We start from the raw sequence: 26,705 nt of genomic DNA, 5'->3' as shown, positions 1-26,705 counted from the left end.
GGGAAGCTGTTGGCGAAGGACATGAATCTGGAGAACCTACTGGCACTGAACAACTAGCTTCCTGTGTTGTGTGTGGAGAAGAAAGAGAGACACTATTAGCTAAACTAGGAATAGGAGACTGAGCCTGATGTCCTTTTTTGTCAAAAGGGTCTGTGTTAGATGGAACAGGTAGAACTTGTATATGGAACTAGGATCCTGCATGGAGGATGAGAAAAAGGAGTTTCTTCAAAGAAAGTAACATCAACAGACATGTAACACTTTTTAGTTTGTGGAGAGTAACATTTGTAACTTTTCTGCAGGCCAGAATATCCTAAAAAGACACACTTAATAATCTTTGCAGAAAGTTTGTCTAATCCTTGTGAGACATTATGAACAAAAGATGTACAACCAAAAACTTTAGGGGTGACATGATACAACGGTTGGTTCATGTGGTAAAACAATGGAATAAGGAAATTTGTTGTTAAGAGAAGGAGAAGGCATCATGTTTATTAATCGTGCAAGGCATAACACTTTTCTTGAGTATGACCAGGCTTTTTGCAATATGTACATTGAGGACGTCCACCTCTATTTCCATGACCTTCTCTTCCACGAGATGCTACCATGGCTGATGTTTGAGCAGGTGTTGCTGAAGTTTCAGCGGCTACAACTGAGTTTTCACCACTCACCAAAGTAGGAATAGGAAGAAGCCTAGTTACTAGGCTGTCCATTGAAAGAACATGCTCACCAGCTAGAATTTCGTCACACACATGATCAAAATCTGAGTGTAGAGTCCGCAAAATCACCACCAGCTTATTGAGTCTTCTTTTCATTTCATCCATAGAGTCATGTATTAGGAACTTCTTTAATTCTTCAACAATAGCTTTGGCTATGTGTGAGGTCATATCATGGTTAGTTTGTTTGAGAGAAAATGCACAGTTTGCTAAATCAAATAAACTCTGGATGTCATTAGCATAAGTATCTTGAGCATTTTTCTAGAAGGAACAACAAGTCTTGAAGGATTTGAGTATTTTCAACACATCAGGTTCAACTAATTGCCATAAAACAACGCACAGTTGGAAGTCAAGTGTCTTCCACCGATATCTGCTCTTTGCTGGAATTTTGCGTGCTTCTTTCTCCAAATGATCATAGTGCCCTTGACCAAGGAACCATAACTCAATTGAGGTAGACCAAGATAGATAATTTTTCCAATTGAGTTTCTAAGTAGTAATAGTGGGAGTTCCCGAAAGAGGAGAAGGAGTAGAAGTGAGAGTGGAATTCATAGATGTCATTTTGAGAACTCAAGGGCAAGTATCCAGTAACAGATGCGTAGCACCAAACCTAAGGAAACAAATATAGGCCAAGGGACGGAGGTGTACAGACCCACTGTCCAAACAGCACCAAAACAACAATCTAATGACTGAAACAAAGTGGGGAGAGGTTGACGAACAAAACCCAGGTGTCGTGTCGGAGTTCTAATGATCGGAGATAGGCGTGTGGGACGCACACGCCTGAGAACGATGTGTGGGAGTGTGTGTTGAGGTTTCTGACTTCAAAACCTCCAGGGTTGGCATGCGTTGAAAGAGACGACCCAGAACTGGGTATCTCGGAGATAGGTGCGGCGGCAGACGACGATAGACAGAGATGGAAGTGCAGAGCAGGATCGTCCCTCTCTAATACCAACTTGAAATGTTTGAGTATGAAAATATGCACACAAAAAGGATCCTCAGCCTTAGTTTGCATAGAAATGTGTATATATATATATATATATATATATATATATATATATATGTGAGAATTAACCGATACTACAAAAAATAGTTCATGATGAAGGCTACAGGCTATCTATGGTGACAAATTACAGGATGGCTTCTAAGTGCTTCTACAACAAGCTAGAAATATAAAACATTAATAAAAACATTATCAAACAACAACTTTAACATAGATTAATTACAATTAATTATAGTAGATATTGTTCCTATAATTCTGATATGATAATAAAAGATAGAATATGAAATTGATCCTATTTTGATTTTCAACACGGGTATACCTGTATCAATTTTCTGTTTTAAAGTCTAACAATGAAAGGATAACTATTATTGCAGTTCATTCAAGACAATGACACTAATATCTTGAAACAAAACCATGATAGAAGATTCGTAGTTGTCAAATTCTTGATTCTTGTCTTGAGCTTGGTTTTGGAGCTTCGCAGAGCAAAGGAAAGAGCAGTTGAATATGATAATAAAGCCAGAACAAATATAGAGAATACCTTCCCTGGTGTAGTTGATGATCTGTGTTTCATTGATGACATCTCTGAGAAGCTTTCAGATGAATTTCTATGTTTATTGGTATCATATTTTATACCTCTTTCTGTTATGATCTGGTGATCCATCTCTACTTTTTATGATTTTTAAATGTTTATTGGAAATTTGGAATGCAGGATGATCTGGTTCAATTTGCCAAGCAATCTTGTTCTGTTTTCTGGTCTGGTGTTGTTACAGAGGACACTGCACTGCCTGGTGCAGTGAAAGGAAAACTTGGAGGCCCTAGTCAACGAAGGTTGTCAGTTTCTGCTACCACTACTGTATTGCAGGCAGTAAGTACATTCGAGACTTTTATTATGGTTTACTGTTTGCCATTTCATCAAGAGTTGGATACTAGAAAATTATTCATTTGAGGTGGTACCGTAGTTCCTTAAAATTTAGACATAACCAAACTGTAGGCATGGCTGCTAGCTTTGATTTTTCTTTCATGCTAGCTTCAACATTTTACTTTATGCATCAGTACAATCAGTTTAATGGAAGTCCTTGAATAATTTGGGTACTCACTACTCAAGTAATTTTCATGGATATAGGCATAGCCTATAAATTGTGAAGGAACCAACCTGGTAAAAGCTAAGCTGATAGGTGTAGAGACAATAACATAGATATATTATGTGTGGGTGGGTGAATGGGTGGGTATGGGCCATATCTAGTGTGACGTGAGTTTTTTAAATCGGAGCCATACAACCATACGTGAATGGTCAAGATTTTAAAGTGTTTAAGGTCACATGATTACTCTTAGAATGTGAGTTTAGGCCTAACTCAACCCCAAAAGCTAGCTCATATGGTGAGGGTTACCCTCCACTTATATACTCTATCTTGGTACTATCACTAGCCAATGTGGGACTTGATTTTTTCGAATATACCCCCTCATGCTCAACACTTTTGGGCTTGGTGCATGAATAACATGGTGGGTGACCCAGAATAAGGTCACAGTAAATATGCTCCAATTTGCTGACGACACTATATTCTTTGGGGAACCTTCTATGGAAAATGTCACCCTTATAAAAGCTATGCTCAGAAGTTACGAGATGGTATCTGGCCTTAGAAATAACTTTGCTAAGAGTCACTTTGGAGCTATTGGCCAATCTCAGCAGTGGTGTCGATCTGCAGCTGATCTCCTTAACTGTGGATCTCTGCAGCTCCCTTTTACCTATCTAGGGATGCCCATTGGAGCTAACCCAAGAAGGATAATTATGTGGGAGCCCATTTTTCGAAAATTTGAGGCTAAGCTTAATAACCAGAGGAAAGTCTCTATGGCAGGCAGAATTACTTTAATTAATTCTGTCTTGACAGCCTTGCCTTTGTTTTACCTGTCTTTCTTCAGGGCTCCTTCAGCAGTGTTAAAGAGGCTGACTTCAATCCAAAGGAATTTTCTGTGGGGAGGAGGTGCTGAAGGGAAAAAGATTGCTTGGGTGGCTTGGGATCATATCTGTGCTCCTAGAAATCAAGGAGGCTTGGGAATCAAAGCTATTAAGGATTTTAACAGAGCCCTTCTCATCAAATGGAAGTGGCTGATGTTCCACCAATCAGACCACTTATGGAGCAGAATTCTCATCTCAAAATACAAAGGATGGAGAGGGTTGGAAGAGGCTTCTCACAAGCAGACTCATTCCTTTTGGTGGTCTGATTTGAAGTCTGTAATGCTTCACAACAGCATGGATGGGGTCCTTAATCAGATCAAATGGAAACTGGGCAGTGGCGACCAAATTTTATTTTGGGAAGACTCTTGGATGGGTGATGGAAGAACTCTTAGAGAAAGATATCCTGTTTTGTATCAAGTATCTTCTCATAAAGCTGAGATAGTGGGAAACATGGGGTCCTTTGGAGAAGCAGGATGGCAGTGGAATTTTTCTTGGAGGAGAAACCTTTTTGATCATGAGTTGGGAAGTGCTTCAGACTTTATCGACCAGGTTTCAGCCTTATCTCTTAATGCAGCTTTGAAGGACCAGTGGGTATGGGGTGCTGATCCAAAAGGAACTTTCACTACATCCAGTGCTTACCATTATATTAAAGATGATCAATCAACAGCATACCTTAATCATGCCTTCAGTCGGCTCTGGGATATAAAAGCTCCTCCGAAAGCTCTATCCTTTGCTTGGAGACTTCTTTGGGATAGACTACCGACTAAGGAAAACTTATCTAGACGGCAAGTTGCTCTTGATAGTGACCTCTGCACCTTTTGCCAAAGTCAAGTGGAATCTGCCTCTCATCTTTTCTTCTCTTGCAAGAAGATTATGCCACTGTGGTGGGAATTTACCTCTTGGGTCAAGGAAGCTAGAGTCATGCATTGTAGGCCTGTGGACCACTTCACTCAGCACCTCTCTTTGGCTGCTTCGCAAGCTATTAATAGAAAGTGGAAGATTTGGTGGGTAGCAGCCACAGTTTCTATTTGGAACTATAGGAATGCCATGATTTTTAAAAATCAACAGTTTGATATTTCTAAGTTGGTGGATGATGCAATTTTTCGCACCTGGTCTTGGTTGAGGGGGTGGGAAAAGGACTTTGCCATTCCGTTTCAACAATGGTCATCATCTATGTCCTTCGCTTTCTCCTAGTCTGGGAAGGATGGGTGGGTTTTGTAAGATTTCTTGTTGGGGAAGCTTTTGTAGCTTTTACTCTCTAACCTCAGCCTATGGCTTTCTATTTGTATCTTTGTAGTACCCCTGGTACTATCCTTTTATAATATATGATACTTTTGGCCGTTCAAAAAAAAAAATATGGTGGGTGACCCTTTGAATGGATCTAGGATAGGCTCTGATAAATTCTTAGAATGTGGGTTTTGGCATAACTCAACCGTAAAAGCTAGCTCATAGGGTGAGGGTTACCCTCCACTTATATACCATATCTTAATACTATCTCTAAGCCAATGTGGGACTTGGGTTTTTCCTAATAATAACTTAATAAAGTCACTTGTCTTTTTAAAAAGCACACATGACTTATTTATTTGAATCTTGATCGATTATGACAAGTTCTAATGATAAATATTTATTCCTATCAGTTGATGCGTCCCCTATATATGTATGTGTGTGTGTATGAAGAGGGATCAAATTACTCTAAGTGTAACTTTAAAAGAGTTACTCTTAATCCTCATCATTCATTTTCTTGAAATCTAATGGTGAGGATTAGTTACTCGTTAAAACAATTAGATCTCAAGAAGATGAATGGTGAGGATTAAGAGTACTCTCTTCAGGTTACTCTTGAAGTAACTTGATTCCTCCTCTCTCTCTCTCTCTCTCTCATTTGGGCAGTTAGATTCAATTCATGACAGCTTGGTCAATGAGGCTTTGGTAGTTGGAACTATGTCACGAACCATTTCATTAAAGTCTAAGCTATTAGGTGCAAGCTAAGGAATTGTCTTTTATCTATAATAGAGGGAAAAATTAGGTCTAAGTAGCATCTTGGAGTTATCTTTTGACCATGCAGGGTCTGTTATTATTGTAATTTTGTTTTTTCCTTTATAGAATACCATCAGTGGTACTGAAAAGTATGTAGTACTGTACTTTGTAACCATGTGCCATATCATTATCAGCACCCACCGTTTGACCCTGTTCTGTTTCTATTTGTTTTCAAAAGACTGATTTACTCTTTGCTCAATGCATGCACTTTCTACTAGTTGATATTGTCATTAATCAGTCATTCTTGTTCTCTTCATTTTTTAGAATTTGCCACACCTTTCTTTTTTGCATCTTGTCTGATTTTGCTGTGTTTAACCAAGCAGATGATGTCAGTAAAGGCTATATCATTAATCTTGTTGTGGCGTTACCAAATCAAAAGAGATGCTCCACATAACTCTGCTTTCACTTTTATGTGGCAATTCTTCTGGAGGACTACTAGGTCTTCGCTTTCTTGCTCAGAGGTATCTTGAATATTAGATGAATTATCTGTTAAAATTCCCGAGTTTCTGTCACAATTGAAGTGTGTGATGATATACTTGTTGCTATGTATGTGTAATGTAGATGGGAGCAGAAATTTCTCTTGCAGCATATGAAGCATTAGTTTCGGTTCTCAGAGTTCTTGCTTCAACATACTTTCCTCATTCTTTTTATCTTGTTGAGGAAAATGAGCAATTGTTTTCAGAGATAGAAGGAAGGCCTCGGTTAGATTATATGTGTGTATCTTTCATTCAAAATATCAATGATCTCCTAGGGTCAGGAGTATTGGCAAGAACTCGGAGGGCTGTTTTGTTGGAGATAAAGGTTTGAATCTTTCTCTTTGTCATGAGGCACATATCTTTACTGCCTTATTATCTGATTTTTGGATTGTCATAATTTGACTCTGAAATTTTTATATTCATTTCCTCTTCTGTTTTTCTAATTTAAATGTTCTGATCATTCGTTACCTGTGTCCTGGCATATTATTCTTTCAATTAAACTGTTTCATCTAATAGTCATAAAGCTTTAGCAATTAATACAATGGTTAGTTTTCACTAGTTATAAGATGTTAAGTAATAAATTGGAAGATTTTAACTGATTTATTAATGATTCAGTGGGTGTGCCTAGAATCTTTGCTGTCAATTCCTTCATGTGCTTTCAAGAATGGGTTTAATTTGGAGGAAAACCCTACATTCTTCTCAGATGACACTCTAAAATGCATTTTTGGTGATCTTGTTGAGAGGTAAGTAGCAGGATGATCTATACGCAATTGTGCATGCATGCAAGTGTTGTTACAGTTAGGCTTATTTGTGAATTAGACCACAGACATGATGAATATCCTTAATTTGTTTCAATGCCATGGGTATTCTTTACATATGTTGGCCATATCTTCTTTTTTTTCTCCCCGTGTCTTGTCTTATTTATGAAGCTTAGCTTACTCAAAGTTGTATTTTGCAGCCTTGAAAATGCTGCAGAAAGTTGTGTTTTACCCATGCTGAGATCACTCAGAATGTTATTTGAGCTAGTTGCCAAAGTAATGTCAAATGCAGCTGCTTCCCATTGTCACTTAATAAACGCACAGGTGATTTATTTCATAGCTGGTTGTTTAGTTTGTGTTCAATTAACTATTGCCTTAATTGAATGAAATGAATTAGTGAATGAATTAGTGGTAAGCATGTAACTAGGGGTCTGATTTTAAGATGGGCAGTCAGCATCATGCCCTGATATAAAGCATTGGTAGTTGTGATGAAAACTTCAAAGACCCATAGCCTTGATTACTGTTCTGTTACCAGTGTGATAAGGTGTATGCCCATTGAAATTTCAGAGATCTAGAGATGCTATTCTGTCAGGAGTAAAAACTATACTCTTGTCAAAACCACTTGGAGCATATGTGCTATTGTTTTTATTGCAATAGCATAATCAATGCTGTTATCATTGATTAGGGTCCAAAATTATGGAGGCATTTGGTGCCTGGGCATGTTAGATGCTTGAGCAACATGCCCATGTTTGGTATATAAATGGGACTGCCACAAGCATTTCGTATTCCCTTTGTCTAAGATGCCCAAATGTTTGTAGGCCTGTGAATGTGATGCCCTCTTTTTAAAATGTTAAGATTGCCAAGTGAAAGATAACAGCATCAATTTGCTTGGGAATTAAGGTGATTAACAATTGCCATATTGAACATGTGAATCCTTAATACCAATGCCATCTTATATCCAGGAATGGTGCCTCCCTTCCTCTTACTTTAGTTTGCATCACTTTTTGGTTGAATGAGTTATATTTAGAATGATGGATCTTTCTTGTATTTTATTGCATACTTAATTACTTATCCTCTCCTAAGATTTGCAATCATTGATTAGATGATGTGGAATTTGGTCCATTCCTCTTGGATATTGCATATCAGCTGCAATAAGCGAAGAGTTGCATCAATTGCTGCTCTTTTGTCATCTGTTCTGCATCCTTTGGTATTTAATGATGAGAACATGCATCAAACAGACAATGCACCTGGACCCCTGAAGTGGGTATGTGTTCTTTTCTATAAGTTTCCTGTTCCTGTGTATTATCTCTGCTAATTTATTCCAAATAGTGACTAATTTCTTTTTATATCTGGCACTCAGTTTATTGAAAATCTTCTTGAGGAGGGCATAAAGAGTCCTCGTACAATTCGTCTTGCAGCATTGCACTTAACAGGATTATGGCTCTTAAATCCTAGGATTATAAAGTTTTACCTGAAGGAGCTCAAATTGCTATCTCTCTATGGATCTGGTGCCAAATATGTTTATTTGCTGTATCAGCATATGATTTACTTGGCTGTCTGTTGTTTTTTTATATAAAATTGTCATATGAATTTGAGATTATCTCTTTCAGTTGCATTTGATGAGGATTTTGAAGCTGAACTAGCTGACAACAATGATGCTAGACTGGAAGTTTCTATACTGGCCAGGAGTCCTGATCCTGAGCTGACTGAAGTGAGCTACTCAACAATTATATGATTTTGGATGATTTTATTATCTTTTTCTCTACCCTAATTTGTTAAAGAATTAATACATTTTATCTTAACAACATATTCTGATTACCATTAATTGCAATTTTATTAATTTTTTAAGAAAAATAATCTTGAAGCTTTTTGACTGTGTAATAATTGGGCACTTCTCTTATCAGGCATTTATTAATACAGAGGTCTATGCACGTGTATCAGTTGCTGTTCTGTTTTACAAGTTGGCAGACTTGGCTAGGATGGTGGGATCACCAAATGAAGATGCAAACTGTATTGCGGCACAAGAATCTGGCAAATCATTTCTACTAGAGCTTCTTGACTCTGTGGTAGTAGATTACTATTATCAATTGATGCTAAAAAATAAATTCCATTCTAAATCATGTAGTTTTTGCTACTAGAGTACTTTGAAGATAGACATATATGTATTGTATACCCTCTGGTCTCAAATATAAGAAAAAAACATCATTTTCTTGGTCTCAAAGAAAATTTCAACTAACTTTACCTTATTTAATGCTACTATCTCTAAAATACCCTTCATTTAATTGAGGTGTTGGTTTCAATGACTCTTTTATTCTTGATACCAAGCTCCAATAAAGGGTAAGTTGGGAAAAAAATTACTTAATTGAAATTGACACAATTAAATGTGGTTAACTAACTTTCTATGTTAGTGTGAATCAGTTTTTTTTCTTATTATATTTGAGTTGAGACCGTAGGGAGTATGTTAAATGCTGTGTGGTTCTATTCTTGCTGATATTGTAGTTGTACTAGTCAGTTTGGCGCTACTAGTCCTATCAACATCTGGCTTCAAGTTTTGAAGAATCCTTTGGGGTTATTTGAATTTATGAATTGGTTTTAAGATAATTTCAGTCTCAGATTGTCTAGTGCTTATGTTGATGTGTGAAAACAAAAATGAAAGTTAGCATTAGTATTGCATGCAAGAATCATACTGAATAGAAAAAGGAACAGTCCCATCTATTAAGAACATAAGTTGTTAGGATCCAGTTGCATATAGTACTTGAGTCTCATACTGGAAGTATGGGATTTTGGTGTGGGGTTTATAAGGCTTTGGTCTCTCCAGTCTCCAATTACAACGTCTGGCTTTTGTGGTGTATTTCTCCCAAGGTTTTATGAATTGGCCTTTTACCATCATTTCTCTTTGACTGCAAACAAGCTGCACTTGATGGTGTCACATTGCAGTGTTTAGAGAATGGACTAGTGCATAAGCAACCCACGTGGGCACCGGGGTTGTTGAGTGTGTTGGGATTTTAGTATCCGCTTGCAAGGCATGGGACTTGAGTCTATTGGGAAAAACCCAAGTCCCTCATTGACTAGAGATAGCCAAAATAAAGTATAAGTGAGAGCAACCCAAGTACCTCTTGAGCTGGTTTTTGGGATTGAGTTATGCTCAAATTGAAATTTTAAGATGGTAACAGAGCCTTTCCTAGATTTGTTACCTCTTGAGCTAACTTCTGGTGTTGAGTTAGGCTAAACCCAAATTGTAAAAGAGTCTCACATTTAGAAGTACAGGATTTTTGTGTGGGTTTATAAGGCCTTGAGATCTCCAACTGCAATGCTAGCTTTTGTGGTGTGTTTCTAGTTTCTTCTCCCAAGGTTTTTATCAATTGTAAGCCAACGGCAGAGACTTTAACTGTTGTAAGCTAGTTTTTGATTACAAATGATTGTGGCATTATAACATTGACTAATTTCTAATATGAATTCAGAGAGCATGATGGTTCTAAATTTGGAATGAGCATAATGTTAGTAAATTTACTAATATGGCTGCAGCTATACTATGCAAATTTTGGAGTGTAATTTCTTTTGAATAATTTTTTTTGGTGATGCCCTGTATGGTTCTGTTCAAGCGTTTTTTCAGCGCACAATTTTAATTTATTACAAAGATCAGAAGTTTATTTTCAAATGCTAATGTTACGTATAACATCTGTTGATATAGGTGAATGATAAAGATCTTGCAAAGGAGTTATACAAAAAGTACAGTGCTGTAAGTATCATGGCCTTTTGTTTCTCTGTTTAACTGGAATTAAACTGGTCAGCCTTATGTCCCTGAGAATGTCTATAAAGATTGTCTGCTTTCAATGGTTTGAATATGGCATGATACTGGAAATTTCTCATTGCTACTGTAATTTTTTCTCTTATCAATCTTTGCTATAACTCATTTTGTTCAATTTGTTACATTGTTGTTCCAGATTCATAGACGTAAAATACGTGCTTGGCAAATAATATGTGTATTGTCACCATTTGTGGAGGAAGATATAGTTGGGAAAGTTTTGGAATACTTGTACATATCACTTAATGTAAGTAGATTTTGCATGTTGTCATTCTTTAATATTTGTTTTCCTATTGGAATTTTTAATATGTTGTGTATTTAGTAGTATTGGAAGCATATATTTGTGATCTCATGTAAGCATATGCATGCTCTTAAGTTCTTTTCTATTCAAATTTCATTTAAATGTTTTATTAGATGTATTTTTGTTTATAGAATCATTTCTTTCATCCATTTTTTAGACAATTACCATGTTTTGCTTCCCTCCTCTATCTGTGTCTGTGAGAGAGAGATGCATACTTACCTTCTGTAATAGTGTGTTTAATTATATTTACATTGCATTTTATTTAAACTGAAATCACTTCTGACCAATAAAAAGAAAATTGCTTTAGACTTACCAATTGCTATATATATATATATATAGCTTATAGGATTTTTATTCTCTACCAACATGTCGTTGGTTCAAGTAGAACTCGGCTCAATCCCCTTAAGCAAGGTCTCGGTTTCGAGCCTTGTGAATGAAAAAAAAAGTGCTTGGGAGGGGAGACCCCACTATAGGTGGTCAGCCAGGTTTCTTGGCAAAAATTAGTTATCGGCAAAGCCGATGGATACTTCGCACCAATATCGTGGTGATTAAATTTTTTTTATCAATTTTAAAGTTAATGTGATAACCATTTTTTAAAATTTATTTTTACTGTTATATGCATGTATTATACTCTTGCCCATTGCTATATATCTAACTATATTTTTTGTTCTCTTGCAGAGAAATAACTTACCTGCTGTTCGCCAATACTTAGAGACATTTGCAATCAACATTTACTTGAAGTTTCCATCTCTTGTCAGACTTTCTTCTTCCCCCTTTTTTGTCTCATCATTTTCCTCTTTATATTTATTATATTTATGCCCATATTCATTTTCAAGTAGCTTTTTTATTTTTATTTTTATTGGGGAATAGAAATAAAGAGTGTATGTCCAAGAGAGAGATCCTTCCAAAAGCAGGGTTGATAAATTGGCTTAAAATAGCAATAACTTTTCCTTTTAAGCTCCAGATGAGTAAATAATATAAAAAATGGAAGATTTTATGCTTTTGCTTGATAGGAAAAGCACCAGTTTCTTGCTTCTATTAACAGCAGATTTTCTGCTTCTGCTCATACATAAAAGCACTTTGTAGTAGTATTGGCAAAACATTTCCAACTTGATCGGTCAACCTACAAAACCCTCCTATTTTGGTGGGTCAGGTTGGGTTTTAGAATCCATTAACCTGCTAAACTTGCCTCACTCAACCCACGTCCAAAATATGTTGGGGACAGGTCAGGGCATGTTGAAACCTTGGGGTTTTTTTTTAGCTTTTTTAAAATTTTATAACAAATTAAAAAATGATACTTTATCACTATTTGATTATTATGATTTAATTATTGACAATTAAATTTGTCATAGTTAGGTGTACAGATTTGTTATTTCTCTTATTTTTAGTTTTCCCCTTTTAAGATATTGTTTGCCCCCCCCCCCCCCCCTTTTTTTTTAATTAATGTTTCTTTTAATTGTTAGGTGGGTCAACTGGCTAACCCACCTTAAATGGGGTGGGTTGACTTGACCCATTTTTTTTCCAGGACAACCAGGTTAATGCCAGGATGGAATCCTACTTTGTATTTTATACTTTTGCCCAAAACTTTAAAAAAGGGCCCTCCTATGATTGATTATCATAGAAATGAACAAACAATGGAGAGAAGTTTTAATCCTTAAAGTGCTTGGCAAAAATAAAATAAAAAATAACTTTTGTTTTATAACATGGCCAAGGAAGCTACATGTTTGGTGTTGTTTACTTGAGTTTTGGTTTTCTTGGACTCAATAAGTTATTTAAATGAAGTTAGTTTTAGCATTTATTTTTTATTCATTTCGTTTGGGGATGAGAGCAAGTGGCTACTCTTTCAGTTTCTTTATGTGTTCAGATTAATTTCACATTAAGTTGTAAGAGAATTGCTGGCATTCAGTGTTTCCTTTAAATCTGATATATGTACCTTTCAGTGCAACTTACCATCTAAAGTTTGTAGTCTGTTGCCTATCTATGTTGAAATTATCTTTAATTCACAGGTCAAAGAGCATTTGGTCCCCATATTGCGGGATTATGACATGAGGCAGCAGGTAAATTTTATTTTTACTGAACATGTAAATTTATCTTGTAAAAACAAAGAGTAATGTCTCATTACGATTGCCCTATGTACTTTTTCTGTCTAACAATTCTTGTCATGTTGGTGCAAATAGATTATTTACCAGGCTTGCTCCATATGTAGCTTATACAAAGACCCCTCAAAGACTTAAGGGTCCATTTTGAAGAACTTATTTACAAGTTATTTGGACTTATCTTTTGTCATAAACAGAGCAAGTGTTTGGGAGAGCTTATGAAAATAGCTTAGGATATGTCCATGAGCAGTTTTCAGCTTATTTCAAAAAGTTCTCCAAGATAGCTTTTGAAAACAACTTACAAAATTTTAAAAACAATTTAACCCAACTTCCTCTTCAATTATAGAAACCATTTGTACATATGGAAAGGATTACTCCCTCTAATATAGTTTATCTTAGCAGTATCTTTATTTGATGTGGGACTTCAACATGTCCCCTTTTGTCCACAACTACCCGCCATGTGGGACTTTCAACACACCCCTTCTATCTAGGGGTGACCACAATTTAGGTGGTTTTTTCAACAGTTGGGTAGTGATATTTCCAAATAATATACTCTCCAATGAAATTGGAATCTATTTCAAATGTTAATTGGGACTCTGATCCAGATGATAGGCAATCTATATCAGGGTTATGTATATATTTTGGGATGATGCCATTATATGATTGTAATAGAAATAGTTAATAACTAACTAGTTAGTTATTAGTTGGGTGGGTATAAAAAGAGGGTTCAGAGTTAGGTGTAGGGAGAGAAAAATTAATCATTGTTGTGGAGAGTGCAGGTTTCTTGGAAACCTATGATTCAGTTTACATACACTAAAGAATTATTCCTTCTTCACTTTCTGGTCCAGTTCTTATTTGGCTCACTCTAGTGCAGAGGTGGAATATAGGAGTTTAGCTACTACTATGGCAGAAATGATCTGGGCTCAATATCTTCTTACGGAACTTTACATCATAATTCCTACTCCTATTGTCTGTCGTAACAATCGAAGAGCAGTTGCTGTGTTACAACTCATGACCCATTGTTGAATGCCGACACTGGACACATGGAATTAGACGTTTTTTTGTTTGAGAAGGTTCTGAACAAGTCGTTAGTACACATAATTCTGCTTTTGAGACAAACTTGGTGCTTCCTTCTCAACCACCCTGGGTTTTTCTGGGGAGGGGGGATGATAGATGTATAGCATGGTGGGTGCAGGCTTGCAGCTATTCTGAAATATAATTTAGCAATGGTGGGTGCAGTCAGTTCTGTTAGGATTAATGGTTTCTGCTGGTGCTTGTGTAGATAATTTAGCAATCTGTCAACATTCTGTTACAGTTACAGTTAGAGTGAACTATAACAGAATGGTTAGTTTAGAAGCTTGTACTCTCCATAAATAGAAATGCAAATCAAAGTTTGATAATGAACAGTAATTTGAGTCATTTCAGAAAAACAGTCACTTTCTCTCCCTCACTTTTTCTTTCTATTTCATTCACTTGCCATTACTTTCTCAAGAATCTCTGGATATTAATAAAGAATAACAGGAATAATAATAAACTATTCTATGACACTAATCTTTGCAATGATACATTAACTCCCACAATTTCCAATGACATACTAATTGCTATTACCATTTCCAACACTATTATATGAGTTGAATTGGTTAGATTATAAATGACCATCTACTAGTAGTTGCAAATTCTTTAACACCTTTTTGTTTATTATCTTCTCTGTTAGCTTAATATGTTTGATGACTATAAAAAAGGATAAATAAATTATAGATGTAATGTATATCACAAGCTTTTAGAACATTCTGCTTTAAGCTTCTAATTGTTATTCTTAAAATGCAGGCACTATCTTCATATGTATTCATAGCAGCTAATGTCATTCTCAACTCATCTAAAGATGTTCAATCTAGTCATTTGAACGAATTGTTTCCTCCTCTAGTTCCATTATTAACATCACATCATCATAGCTTACGTGGTTTTACCCAGGTTATCATTTATGGTGTTGATCTCTCTCTCTCTCTCTCTCTATATATATATATATATATCACACGGAAATAAATGGGTCATGATATGTGTGATTGTTGTTGCAGTTACTTGCATATCAAATTCTACATAAACTGTTTCCATTGTTGAATTATGGATCTTCTGAGATGCTACCTTTAGAGAAGAGGTGCTTTGTAGATTTGAAAACATACCTTGCAAGAAATTCTGATTGTGCACGGTATAATTCTTATTTTTTGTTTCTCGTTATTTATCTATATTGTTAATCATTATTTTCTATACTATGTAGATTTCCAATATTATGACATCTATAAAACAGTCAGAATGATAAGTCACTTTTTAGTATGCTCTTCAAGTAAATTATGTTTTATCCTTAATTTTCCACTTCGTTAGATAAAGTCAAGAGAAGAATACAAATAGGAGTGACTATCTAAAAGTAATTATTCTCCCCCTGTCTATAGTTCAAATATATGTAATTTATGTAAAAAAAAATAACGATGTCTTGTAATTATGGTAATTAGGATATCATTTGATTCTTTCATTGCTACATTGTCTTTACAAAAAATCTTCCAGTGTGTAGAATATATTGTGAAATCTATTAGTCCTTTAATTGGTGATACAATCTTGGGAGTTTTCTAATTTTGATTGTGTTTCCTAATTTTATTGTATGATTGGGGTTGGGTTTGTGGTGCAGTACTAGTATGTGACCTAATTACTAGTATAAAACAGGTGTTAGTGTTTTGCATTTTATAATGTGGAATCAGTCCGATATCATTTTTTCATTAGTTCATATTCTCTTTTCCTTAAATAAACCAGGTAGTATATATTTTGTATTCGTTTTCTCACATTATTGGAAGAAAAATGTTTAACTGTGAAAAGCTTTGTACTACTTTTAATGAACTAAATTCATTGCTTTGTACTTCTTTCTAATGGACTAAAATCATTAATTTGTATTATCTTTCAGCTTACGAACATCAATGGAAGGATATCTTGATGCTTATGACCCAAATAGCTCTGTTACACCTGCTGGAATTTTCATCAATCGAGTTGAGGTGAGGGTCTGTGTGGTGAATAACATGTATTTGGACAATTATACAAATGCTACCCTTGACTAGCAATCTCAATTGCAAAATGAGTAGTTAATATATGACTTTTAATTTTGAATTTTGGATCAGTCAAACGCATATCATGGTGTGGTCCAATTGCCAAGGCAATCTTCACATGTTTATCACCCCCACCCCCTCCACCCCCAAGCCACACACACATATATGGACAAGGTCAAATGACACTAGATGACAAACTTAATAAAATGTCCCCTTGGTCCACTAGGTATTGACCATAGTTATTGATATACCACTATAGCAGTGTAGATGTGTGGAATGGCCATGGTCCACTACAAAAAATAGCATAGCAATACATAGTGATCATCACAGCTTCAATCACGGTCAAAGTAGTGGCTCTTTGCAACCCTATAGCAGCACTGCAAAGAGGCATTTCAAAAAACTGGCTTTTGCCCTGCGGAGGGGAGGGGGACTCTTCTGTGTGATTTCCACACTGCAACCTACAGGTCCGACACCCACCCACTTCCACAAGGATTTCCAATGGCACTCACCCACCATTCTTTCTTTGTTTTGAACTCTAAAGCATGCCTTCAACCTCCGTTCTTTTCTCTGTGCTACAGCCATGCACCATCTTATGATATTCACAGTTATGTGCTCTAGTGTCCGGGATTGATACTACGGTATTCATGGATAATGATTGTCTTTATAAGGCTTTGATGCTAAGAGACGAGAGAAATGAGACATGGTGAAATCCATGTGTGTGAATCACATAGCTTTGAATATTGTTTATGATGAAAATAATATCTACAACGATTTGTAGTTACCCTTATTAATACAAGATATAATTAACCTATTTGCATTGCTTCTAACTCTTCTTCAAGCCAGAGAATTTAGATTATATGCATCAAGCTTATTTCATATGTAGCCTATCCGAGGACCTCTCATTCACTTGGTGGAAACATTTGTCAATTACTTACTCATTTGAACTAACAAAGCTCGTTGTGATGTCTCTAGATAAAATCTTCTCTCTAATAAAAAAAATCTATTTCAATGTGTACGGTCAATATATATGAGTTTATGTTTCTGCTTTTATGATAGATTTGTTTATTCTCTCTTTTTTGGTGTGTGAAGGAGGATGGTTTTGAGTGTGTTCCAACATCTCTCATGGAGCAGGTTCTCAAATTTTTAAATGTAAGTACTTTGCCGTACTTTTCTAAAAGAGAAAGGCTATAGTTTCTGATTTATCTTTTAAGTTTTTCCTCCCTGTCTAGGATGCTAGAGAAGACCTGCGGTGTTCAATGGCAAAGGATGTGGTGACAATCAGGAATGAGACTCTAAATTTCAATGGGGATAAGAATTGCATCGAAAATTTATCTGGTGGCATTGAAGGAACCATGCTTAAAGATATGTCTTCAGATTTCCAGAAAAAGGTTACTTTTACCAAACATGACAAGGGGGGCAACGAAGCAGGTTTCCTTTATGGCAATGATGAAACCTATAAAAAGTTGGCTGGTATGTTTGAATTTGTTCAGCAACTAATAAAAGAAAAAGGAACTGACTATCTAACACTATTTTTGTTGTCATTATGACCGTGTACTGTGTTTGTAGTCTGTGTTCCACCTTTTGTGTGATTCATAGTTTTGTATCTACCATTATTTAATTTCAAGATCAACATGACAGAGATAGAGAGGGATGATCTCCTTCTCGACCAACTATTGCAGTCAAGAAGATCATCTCTAGATCAACAAAAAGCAAGTCGACAGAATTTTATCCTTGTTGCATCATTGCTTGACCGCATACCCAATCTTGCTGGCTTGGCTCGTACATGTGAGGTACGTTACTCATTCTGCTCCATTTGTCAATCTTATGTTATACTATGTTTAACTTCTTTTTTCTATTTTCTGGAGAAAAAAAATATTTTCTTTACTCCTATTGTCGTGTTAAGCAGGTATTTAGAGCATCAGGGCTGGCCATTGCTGATACAAAAATCATAAATGACAAACAGTTCCAACTAATCAGGTTTTGATGATAGAACTTTTTTTTCCTTTATTTTTTCTTGCTTTATAGATGTCACAAACTGAGTGGACTTACTACTTGGCTTCTGCTTAAATGTCAAAAGGGAAATACTGTTGGTGACCGCTAATAATTCTAAATGCTCAAACTTTCAAAAAGGAAATGCACACACACAAACACATGTATATTTAAGCATGTCTCGTGATATAGGAAGTGTTTTAATTCATTGCACTCTAATGTCGTCAATCTTGCTGGAAATTGTCTGTTGTTTGCAGTGTAACAGCCGAAAAGTGGGTTCCTATAATAGAAGTCCCAGTAGATAGCATAAAGATTTACTTGCAGAAAAAAAAGAAAGAAGGATTTTCCATCTTGGGTTTGGAACAAACTGCAAACAGTGTACCCCTTGATCAGTATATCTTTCCCAAAAAAATGGTAAGTATTCTGACCTTCCAGTTGCTTAGGTACATGCTTTAAGCCATACATTTCTAACATTCCTGACTTTATGTTTAAATATATTATTTCATATTTGGTTGTTTATTCAGGTCCTGGTTCTCGGCCGAGAGAAAGAAGGTATACCTGTGGATATAATTCATATTTTAGATGCTTGCATCGAAATTCCGCAATTTGGAGTTGTTAGATCTCTCAATGTTCATGTCAGTGGTGCAATTGCTCTCTGGGAGTATACTCGACAACAGAGATCTCAATAGTCCATGACTGAGACTAATCTTGCAAGCCAATTACGTTGTAATATTTATGTAAAATAGGTAAAAACTCTAGGAAACTCTTTTTGTGTTGTAACTGATGTGTTTTGGTTCCGTTACTTTAGAAACGTGCAATTTACCGAAGTATTTGACACATTGCCGACGTCCTCGCAGCATTTTTTGGCTTGGCAATTTCATTCTTTCAATTTATAGTCCTACTTTTGAAATTGAAGTATGAGTTGCCAAACACAACAACGTTTGCTTTCGATTCAAAGGTTATTTCTTCAAAGACTTGTTGCAATTCCTTGCTGATGCATCACTTCAACGAACGGTGGGTCAAGAATCCATTCTTCCATAACTCCTTTGTCACCCATCTCTCATTCCACAATTTTCTTTTTAATATGTAAGCAAGACCCTGTGTTCTACTAGAAGTATTCTAACACATGAAATCAATACCATTTTCCTCTAACACCGAACTTAGACAAGAACTATTCTTAACTTTACGAACGTATTTTAAGGATGTTGAAACCCCTCAACTTTTGGGGCTTTACGTAAGTACTTTACAACAAGCTCTAAGCAAATTTTATTTATCATTCTTACCTCCTGATGAAGTAACTTTGGGTGATGTTAGGTGTACCCAGTATTTTAAGTGAATGAGCGAAAATGTCATCCACTTAAATTGATCTTTATGTTTAAATTATATTTACGGATCAAGTTCATTTGTACAAATTATACGGATTAATTATAAACTCGCATACCTTTGGCGTAGGATAATTTTGGAATTAACAGAAAATATTGGGTGTACAAACAATAGAGCTTGTGTACCTAGCATAACCCAGTAACTTTTGCTTCTATTTCTTAATCTACTTAGGTATGATATTTGTACAACAAAAAGTTTATAAATAAATGTAGTAATTTGACTATTTGAATTCTTGTATATATATTACATCAAAATTTCAGTGATTGCAATCCATAAAGGAAAGTTGCATTTGTACAATAAATTTTTGTACTATGAAAACAAAATAAAAAGAGAAGATACAAGAATTAAGATAAGTGATATATTACACGAGAAATTATTAGATTAAGATCATAAATAATGTAGTAATTCTGAATCACCTAATAATTTCTAGTGTTATACATTAATCTTAAGACACACATTCAAATAAAGGGAGTTGTCGGTGATTAGCATGATGGAAAATAAGAACTTGAATCTAATTAAATGATAAAATTTCTTATTTGATTCGAGACATTATACCTTGAGAGAGGTGAATGACCGGGGCAAAATTGAACCTCAAGCATACTTAATTGCGTGTTGTTGAAAACACATTCGTTAAGAAACTTTTTCCTTTCCAAACCTTAAGAATGAAAAATGCATCAGAGTAGCACATAGTATCAGTGCTTATAATTAACATCAGATTATCGTAAAATTTTCATTCAAAATACCTGTAACATTTTCATTCCATTTCCCGAAAAACCTCCATGCATCGGTTTCTTGTTTTTCTCCTTATTTTTGGCTTTTGACCATGACCTTAAGAATCTTGGAATCAGTAGTTTCAAACTGCCAAAGCAAGTTGGCTTTTCCCTGTACACCGGCTTTTTCTTGTTGGAAGGGGTTATCTGTAATAGGATAACAAGTAAACGGCAGTACAATATAATAAATTCAGCCACATCCCATCGGTCAAAAAACAAGCATTAATAAAATGCAAGAAATGTTACTAATATATGTTGTAGAGAAAAATGCTAGCATCACTCTTTACGTAACACTCTCTTTGAGGGTTCTTAAGTCTAAATCAAAAGACAAATGAGAAGTTGGATCCACTAAAATAAATAATTTTTAATAAATTTCAGTCAATTATAAAAAGAGTGTTAAAAAGATGATATCACTAGTATTCTTTTATTTTATATATAATACATTTTTTAACACAAACTCTATTAATGACTAAAATTTGTTAAAAATCATATATTTTTATAAGTCTCACTTCTATTTAATGAGTCATTTCAATTTTTTGATAAATTTTGATCTATTAGTAAAATGTGAGTTAAAAAGAATGTACAAGACAAACATTATAAAAATAAAAAAAAAAGTACGTGTTTAACACTCATGGTAACATAAATTAAAAGAAAAAAAAACTATGTACCTCTTCATTCATACATTTTAGAAGATTAAAAGTATAAAATATATCTATCTATACAATGTCAATGGTGTACATACCTGGGTTGGAGGTTGGAGATTGTTGTTTGCAACCAACTTGGAGAATGAGGGTGTTGATAATGCTCCTTTTGCAGACTCACGTAGGAGATGCGAGTACATAAGCAACCCTGCTCTTCTAGCATATGATCCCTTGCTACCAGAGCCAAGCACTACCTCTTGTCTAATTGTGTGACGAATATGATAATGAAGGTGCTGATGCTGAATTGATGATGAGCTCTTCTTCCTAGGCTTCTCAACATATACCTTCACTAACACCGCTTTATCATTGCAGTAAGTTACCTACATAGATCATAAGGAGTTATAAGATTAATTTAATGGTAAGAGAAGAATAGAGAAAAGAAGGTCGTGGGTTTAATTCTCAGCTAACAAAAATTTAACAATTAACAACTAAATAAAACCACATGTCAAGCATATATAGCACAGAGTACAAAGGCACTAACGCAACATGAACATCTGATTTACCTGCTTCGTTGGCATCTTAGGATAATCAAGGAAGTTAATTTTGTTCAGTTTTGCTAGCAACACCTACCTTGATGGCATCATGGAGGTCTTGGAGATGTTAGCAATATATAGCAGTGTTAATGTAGAAGTTTGGGAAGAGACAAAACAAAGCGTGTGTTTAATATGTTTCTTTGGGTGGAACGAAAGTGCAGTTGACGTAATTATCAAATTATCGTCATCACCAATGTTGAGGCCCAATTGTGGTGCGGCGACCACATCAGCTTAAACCTGGGATCGATCTTATGGCCAGCTTGTCCTTTGCTTTGTTTTCCCTCAACAAAATTTAGCTGATTATATTGTTAGTACATTCACCTACCTACATGTTTTTTTATTCATAAAATCAAACTTAGTTATTAGAGTTTTTTTTTTTATAGCTGAAACCCGGTCTGTTCATTAAAGTTTTGAAGCATAGTTAGGAAAAAAAATTAAACCTTTTACTCATTTCAATATATTTTTTCATCTTTATTTTTAAATTAAATTTTGAAGTCTTTTAAAAGAAATTATCAACAGTTAAAAATGACACTTTATCACAATATGTACATAATTTTAAATCTAAAATATAATTGATATATTAAAAATATATATTGATTATAAATTTTAATTATATTATAATTTATATATTTAGAAGTATTTATATATTATCAATTTTAGTTATATAAATAAATGTTTATCATGTATTATTATCCTAATTAAACTCCTAAATCATGAATAATATTGCAATATATATTTCTTGCCACGAAATTAGTTTTTTTGTAAATAATTCTTATGGAAAAAATGTGTTTTTATTTTGTCTAAACGTAATCAAAGTTCTTATACTTTTTAAATTGATGAATTTGGTTTTCAAAATTTAAAAACAAGTGTGGATTAAGTTTAATTTCTCTTCTTTAAGATTTCATCATGTTTTCTTAAAATTTAATGATTAAATTTATTAATATAATAGGATCTTAACCAAGTTTAATTGAAAATATAAAGACTAAAAAGTATATTTATTTTAAAAACAAATTGAGTTCTTGGCATTAATGTAACTAGACAGTTCATATTATGATAACTATGAATAGTCACATACTCGCATGTGTTAATTAATATACATAGTTATGTCAACTATATAACTAATAAAACGGTTGTACTTAGCCAATAAATTGTGTATATTATTGAATTATGTTCTTACTTAGTGCTTGTGTTGTATTAGTAACTTGGATACATTGATGAAGAAAATAATTTAGATATTTGTTCGATGTTTTCACACCTATAAAAATTAAGAGGGTAAAAAAATAATTTCTTGCTTAGATCAAGTTTGAATGCAACTATGGAAATCCAACTTTAATTTGCACCATAAATGTTAATCATATAGATGTAGAAAAATGCGAAAGTTGAGAAGGAATGAAGACAGCTGATTTTTCTTTTGTCAATTTAGCACTTCTATATTGATAATTTAGCACTTCTCTATAAATGAAGTATTGTGCACGTAAATCTAATTGCTTTGTCTGCTATAACCTCCCATCATGTCACTTCATTTGCACATAAAACGGTGCATGCTAGTATAAATATAATATCTTTTTTAAAGTTACTTACTTTATTTTATTTTTAAAAGCAAAACTAACTCCCCTTTTGTTTATTATATTAGTTTTACATAGATTGATGAAAGAGAAAATGCAAACTTTAACTTACCCGGTACAACCCACCCGAATAATCTGCCACACCCATTAAACCCAAACCGACAAAACCGGCCCGCATCTGTTTACAACGGAGTAGAGTTTTTGGAACCGAGCCCGCCCGAAACCGGCCCGTGCTCAGCCCGAGTGAAACCTTTTATTTAAGTTTATTTTCCTATGAATTATCGTATTATTCTATCAATCGAGCAAGTACTTTGTGTGAAGAAATAAATTTGTATGTACTAAGTAGGAATAGAAGAAAGGACAAAATTTGTTAAAGAAAAACGCCCGTAATGAAATTAATTAAAATGAGCCTTACTTGGTCATTATTTGAGAATTAGAAAGCCTAGATATTTTTTCGAAGAGGTTGTGCAGCGAATAGATCAAATAGATGTGAGTTTTTCAATCTTAGTATATTGGAGTTTCTTTGGATAAAAAAGTTATTGACTTTGTGGAATTATGGTAAAGTTAGAGTGTTTGCTGTAAAAGATATTAGTGACAAATCTTAATTACCTTAAAACTTTTAGTCTTCCTGAAGAGAAAATTTTTATTTATAATGAAAAAAATACGATACAAAAGGTTTATTTTTCAAAGTTTTCGAAGGTAACTAGCTCCTGGAATAAATTGATTTAGGTATGGTCAGTTTAACTTCTTCATGCATATAACAAAAAGATATGACAAGCAGGATCAATTTGTCTTAAACCTTTAGAAGGAGAAAAATCAGAAAATCTCTTCCTATTTCATGTGATACATAAAAATGATGAAGTCACATAATGCATTATTAGATTCATAGTAATGACAAAAACTAAAATCAATAACAATTTTTAAGAAACATCTAATCAAAATTATCATATGTCCTCTCTAGGTTAATTTTGAAGGCCACGTCTTATTTCCTCCTTTTATGATAATTTCTTAAAGAATTATAACATTTGTTTTAAGAATGAGAATTGTGTCATTAGAAGTTCATCTTCCTAGCAAAATACTACTCCGGCAAGGACCAATAATGTCATTAATAAATGTCCAAATCTATTCACCATGACCTCAGTAATACTTTTATAAAAAAAATGCTTAGATTATCTAAGAAATTAAGACAATAAGTGTCTCAGCTAGTTAAAGAGCAAAGAAACTCGTGACAAAAGGCTTCACTAACTAGCTTCCAATTGTCACCACCATTTAGGTGCCAATATGTAGTACAAATGATGTGCAATCCCTATTCCACCTTATACCAATGTTTGTTCTCCCATATATACCTTGCTTACTACTAATTTATCTTATGTTTATTTCAATACAAACCCTAACGAATCTCCTCATCTTCACCTTTGAGGTATTATTATCCACCCATAATGGCTTCCCAATCTTGATGTCATGGCTAGCATAAAACTTTCATTATTGTATATAAGATTTAAGCTAGGAAATCTAATTCATTCAACCTTCATTAATACAAAATGGAGATACTACATCGAGCATTATACATCGGTTTTTATATTATCCAATGGACTACACAACTCCTTAAGTACTCAATCATCTAAGGAAACTTTAGGCAACAATCTTTTTCCTTCCTCACATTCAATGTGGACCAATTTTTTGCATTGAGATCGTCTTTCTCTCATACTTTGCTTGTTTCCAACGACTTTATCCTGGAAATAAATCTTTAGTTCATTCTTATGACTATCATTGCCTCATTGATTAAATGGCTTCTTTGGAGATTTCTCTGATAGAAAAAACAATTCGTTCATCTCTCCATTATCCTACCTCTGGTTCTTATATTATAAAGTCCAATCCAAAATATCTTTTCTATTAATATTTTTATGAAAATATATCCTTCATTAAAGTCAATTCTAGAATGACATGATAATAAGAGAAACATAACCCATTAATATTTATTAATTTTGTTCATATAGATAGTTTTGGAAAAAAAATATTAAATTTAATATCCTGATCAACTAAATTAACTAAATTATTCAATTCTAATAAATTAGTTAATTGAACTTTATAATTAATAAGGAGCGAAGGTAGTATTATTAGGAGTAAATTTAAATAATTATGCTTAATATACTTTGTTAATTAGCTGAGAGTATGGGATTTTAAATTTTAAATTCGAGAAAATTATGAATCGATGCAAATGGCATAAGTAAACTTTTTTTTAGCCTCCGTGTAATGTATGCACTAAGCAGAGTCTAGATGACGAATTAGTAATTTTTTTGTACTTTTTTCATATATAATAGTGGTAGTATGAAAATAGTTTATCTTAAAATATGATTAAAATAATTTTTTTATTATTTGTTAGCAATTTTGGGTTATATATATATATCACATAATTAAATGAGTTAGGGTTATTATTTTATTAGTCAAAATATTAAAGTGGTCTAATCAATATAAAATTATGACTAAGGAAGTATATGTCATGAAAGGCTAATTATATAGATACCATAAGTGATATTATAATTTAATGAAGGGTCACATTATAATTATCAAATTTGGGGTACCAATACAAGATGTTATGGTTATGGTCCCCATTTGTGGAGAGAAATGACAGAGCGTACAGTTTTGCTTTCTTTTCTATTTATCATCATTGGAAGATCATAAAATCAATCTTAATCCTCATCAACTTTTCATCATTCCATTATGGCTAACCAGGTACGCTTCCACATTTAGTTTTCATCATGATTTTGAGTATGAGAATTCAATGTGGTTTTATTCATCTTTATACAGTAATTTCTCTTTACATGGATAGAAAACATGTGGTTAAAATTGATGATTGTCTATTAAAATCAAACTAGGTTGATTGATTAAATCCCTACAATTTGGTATCACAGCCACCCATACTTGATTCATGTATAATTTTGGAAATTTTATTTATTCAGGTTGTTTGGCATATTCTAAATTTTAAATGAATTTAACTATTTTACATATTGTTGCTTGATCTTACCTTTTACTAAAGCGTAACTTTCAACAATATTTAAATGCATCGCTCATTTAAAGGTTACAGTACATCACTAATATATATATATATATATATATATATATATATATATATATATATATATATATATATATATATATATATATATATATATATATATATATATATATATATGAAACTTTGTATTTGTTCTTACTTTTAGAGACCACTGCATTAAATTAAAATAACAATCATGGGCTTCTAAAATTTAAAATAAATAAATAAAGTTAAAATAATCTACTCTAAAAATGTTTTAATTTTGGGTTAGGTGCATCAATGTTCAAAATTTAGCTATAGTATATCATTTTAATTGTTTAGCATTTAAATGAGCTAATTGAATCAAGATATCACCAAAGTGACCTCTCTTGTGTAGATTGTTCATGAGAAATGTTAACATGTATGATTATTTATATGAATGGTGATTGACCCAAATGAAAGTTACCATTTAACTAATTTATGGGCTAAAATAGGCATCTCGTCAATGGT

The 26,705-nt window shown here is 33.8% G+C and overlaps 2 protein-coding genes across 3 annotated transcripts in view; one reads left to right on the top strand and one right to left on the bottom strand.

Moving 5' to 3' along the window:
• LOC114393343 overlaps window positions 1–19,447 on the top strand; it is a 46,009-nt gene extending 26,562 nt beyond the window's left edge. For both annotated transcript variants that reach the window (XM_028354643.1, XM_028354644.1), the window contains 23 exons: window positions 2,082–2,324; window positions 2,417–2,572; window positions 6,019–6,156; window positions 6,257–6,496; window positions 6,787–6,914; window positions 7,130–7,253; window positions 8,032–8,193; window positions 8,290–8,437; window positions 8,540–8,640; window positions 8,834–8,995; window positions 10,621–10,668; window positions 10,874–10,981; window positions 11,714–11,788; window positions 13,042–13,092; window positions 14,959–15,102; window positions 15,207–15,337; window positions 16,082–16,169; window positions 17,310–17,369; window positions 17,450–17,690; window positions 17,859–18,010; window positions 18,127–18,197; window positions 18,467–18,623; window positions 18,734–19,447. In XM_028354643.1, the coding sequence (XP_028210444.1) occupies window positions 2,082–2,324; window positions 2,417–2,572; window positions 6,019–6,156; window positions 6,257–6,496; window positions 6,787–6,914; window positions 7,130–7,253; window positions 8,032–8,193; window positions 8,290–8,437; window positions 8,540–8,640; window positions 8,834–8,995; window positions 10,621–10,668; window positions 10,874–10,981; window positions 11,714–11,788; window positions 13,042–13,092; window positions 14,959–15,102; window positions 15,207–15,337; window positions 16,082–16,169; window positions 17,310–17,369; window positions 17,450–17,690; window positions 17,859–18,010; window positions 18,127–18,197; window positions 18,467–18,623; window positions 18,734–18,898 (3,093 nt within the window). In that variant the 3' untranslated portion in view covers window positions 18,899–19,447. The remainder of the gene's footprint in view (window positions 1–2,081; window positions 2,325–2,416; window positions 2,573–6,018; window positions 6,157–6,256; window positions 6,497–6,786; window positions 6,915–7,129; window positions 7,254–8,031; window positions 8,194–8,289; window positions 8,438–8,539; window positions 8,641–8,833; window positions 8,996–10,620; window positions 10,669–10,873; window positions 10,982–11,713; window positions 11,789–13,041; window positions 13,093–14,958; window positions 15,103–15,206; window positions 15,338–16,081; window positions 16,170–17,309; window positions 17,370–17,449; window positions 17,691–17,858; window positions 18,011–18,126; window positions 18,198–18,466; window positions 18,624–18,733) is intronic.
• A 504-nt stretch (window positions 19,448–19,951) lies between these two features.
• Window positions 19,952–21,813, bottom strand: LOC114393344. Its single transcript, XM_028354645.1, has 4 exons — window positions 21,567–21,813; window positions 21,105–21,383; window positions 20,336–20,509; window positions 19,952–20,247 (listed from the first exon to the last, which is right to left on the bottom strand). The coding sequence occupies exons 1-4, from the start codon at window positions 21,579–21,581 to the stop codon at window positions 20,194–20,196; spliced, it is 522 nt and encodes a 173-aa protein (XP_028210446.1). The 5' UTR covers window positions 21,582–21,813; the 3' UTR covers window positions 19,952–20,193.
• Window positions 21,814–26,705: the final 4,892 nt, after the last annotated feature.

The sequence above is a fragment of the Glycine soja genome, chromosome 17 (genome assembly GCF_004193775.1).
Source record: "Glycine soja cultivar W05 chromosome 17, ASM419377v2, whole genome shotgun sequence".
In the NCBI taxonomy this organism is placed as follows: Eukaryota; Viridiplantae; Streptophyta; class Magnoliopsida; order Fabales; family Fabaceae; genus Glycine; species Glycine soja.
Note: the sequence above shows the minus strand (reverse complement) of the source record. Positions and strands in the feature narration are given on the sequence as shown.

Excerpts from the sequence above, each read along its gene's own strand:
- LOC114393344 (XM_028354645.1), bottom strand. Across the intron at positions 20,510-21,104 it reads ATCTCCAACCTCCAACCCAG|ATAACCCCTTCCAACAAGAA; the intron begins GTATGTACACCA and ends ATCCTATTACAG. Across the intron at positions 20,248-20,335 it reads ATGGAATGAAAATGTTACAG|GTTTGGAAAGGAAAAAGTTT; the intron begins GTATTTTGAATG and ends TTCATTCTTAAG.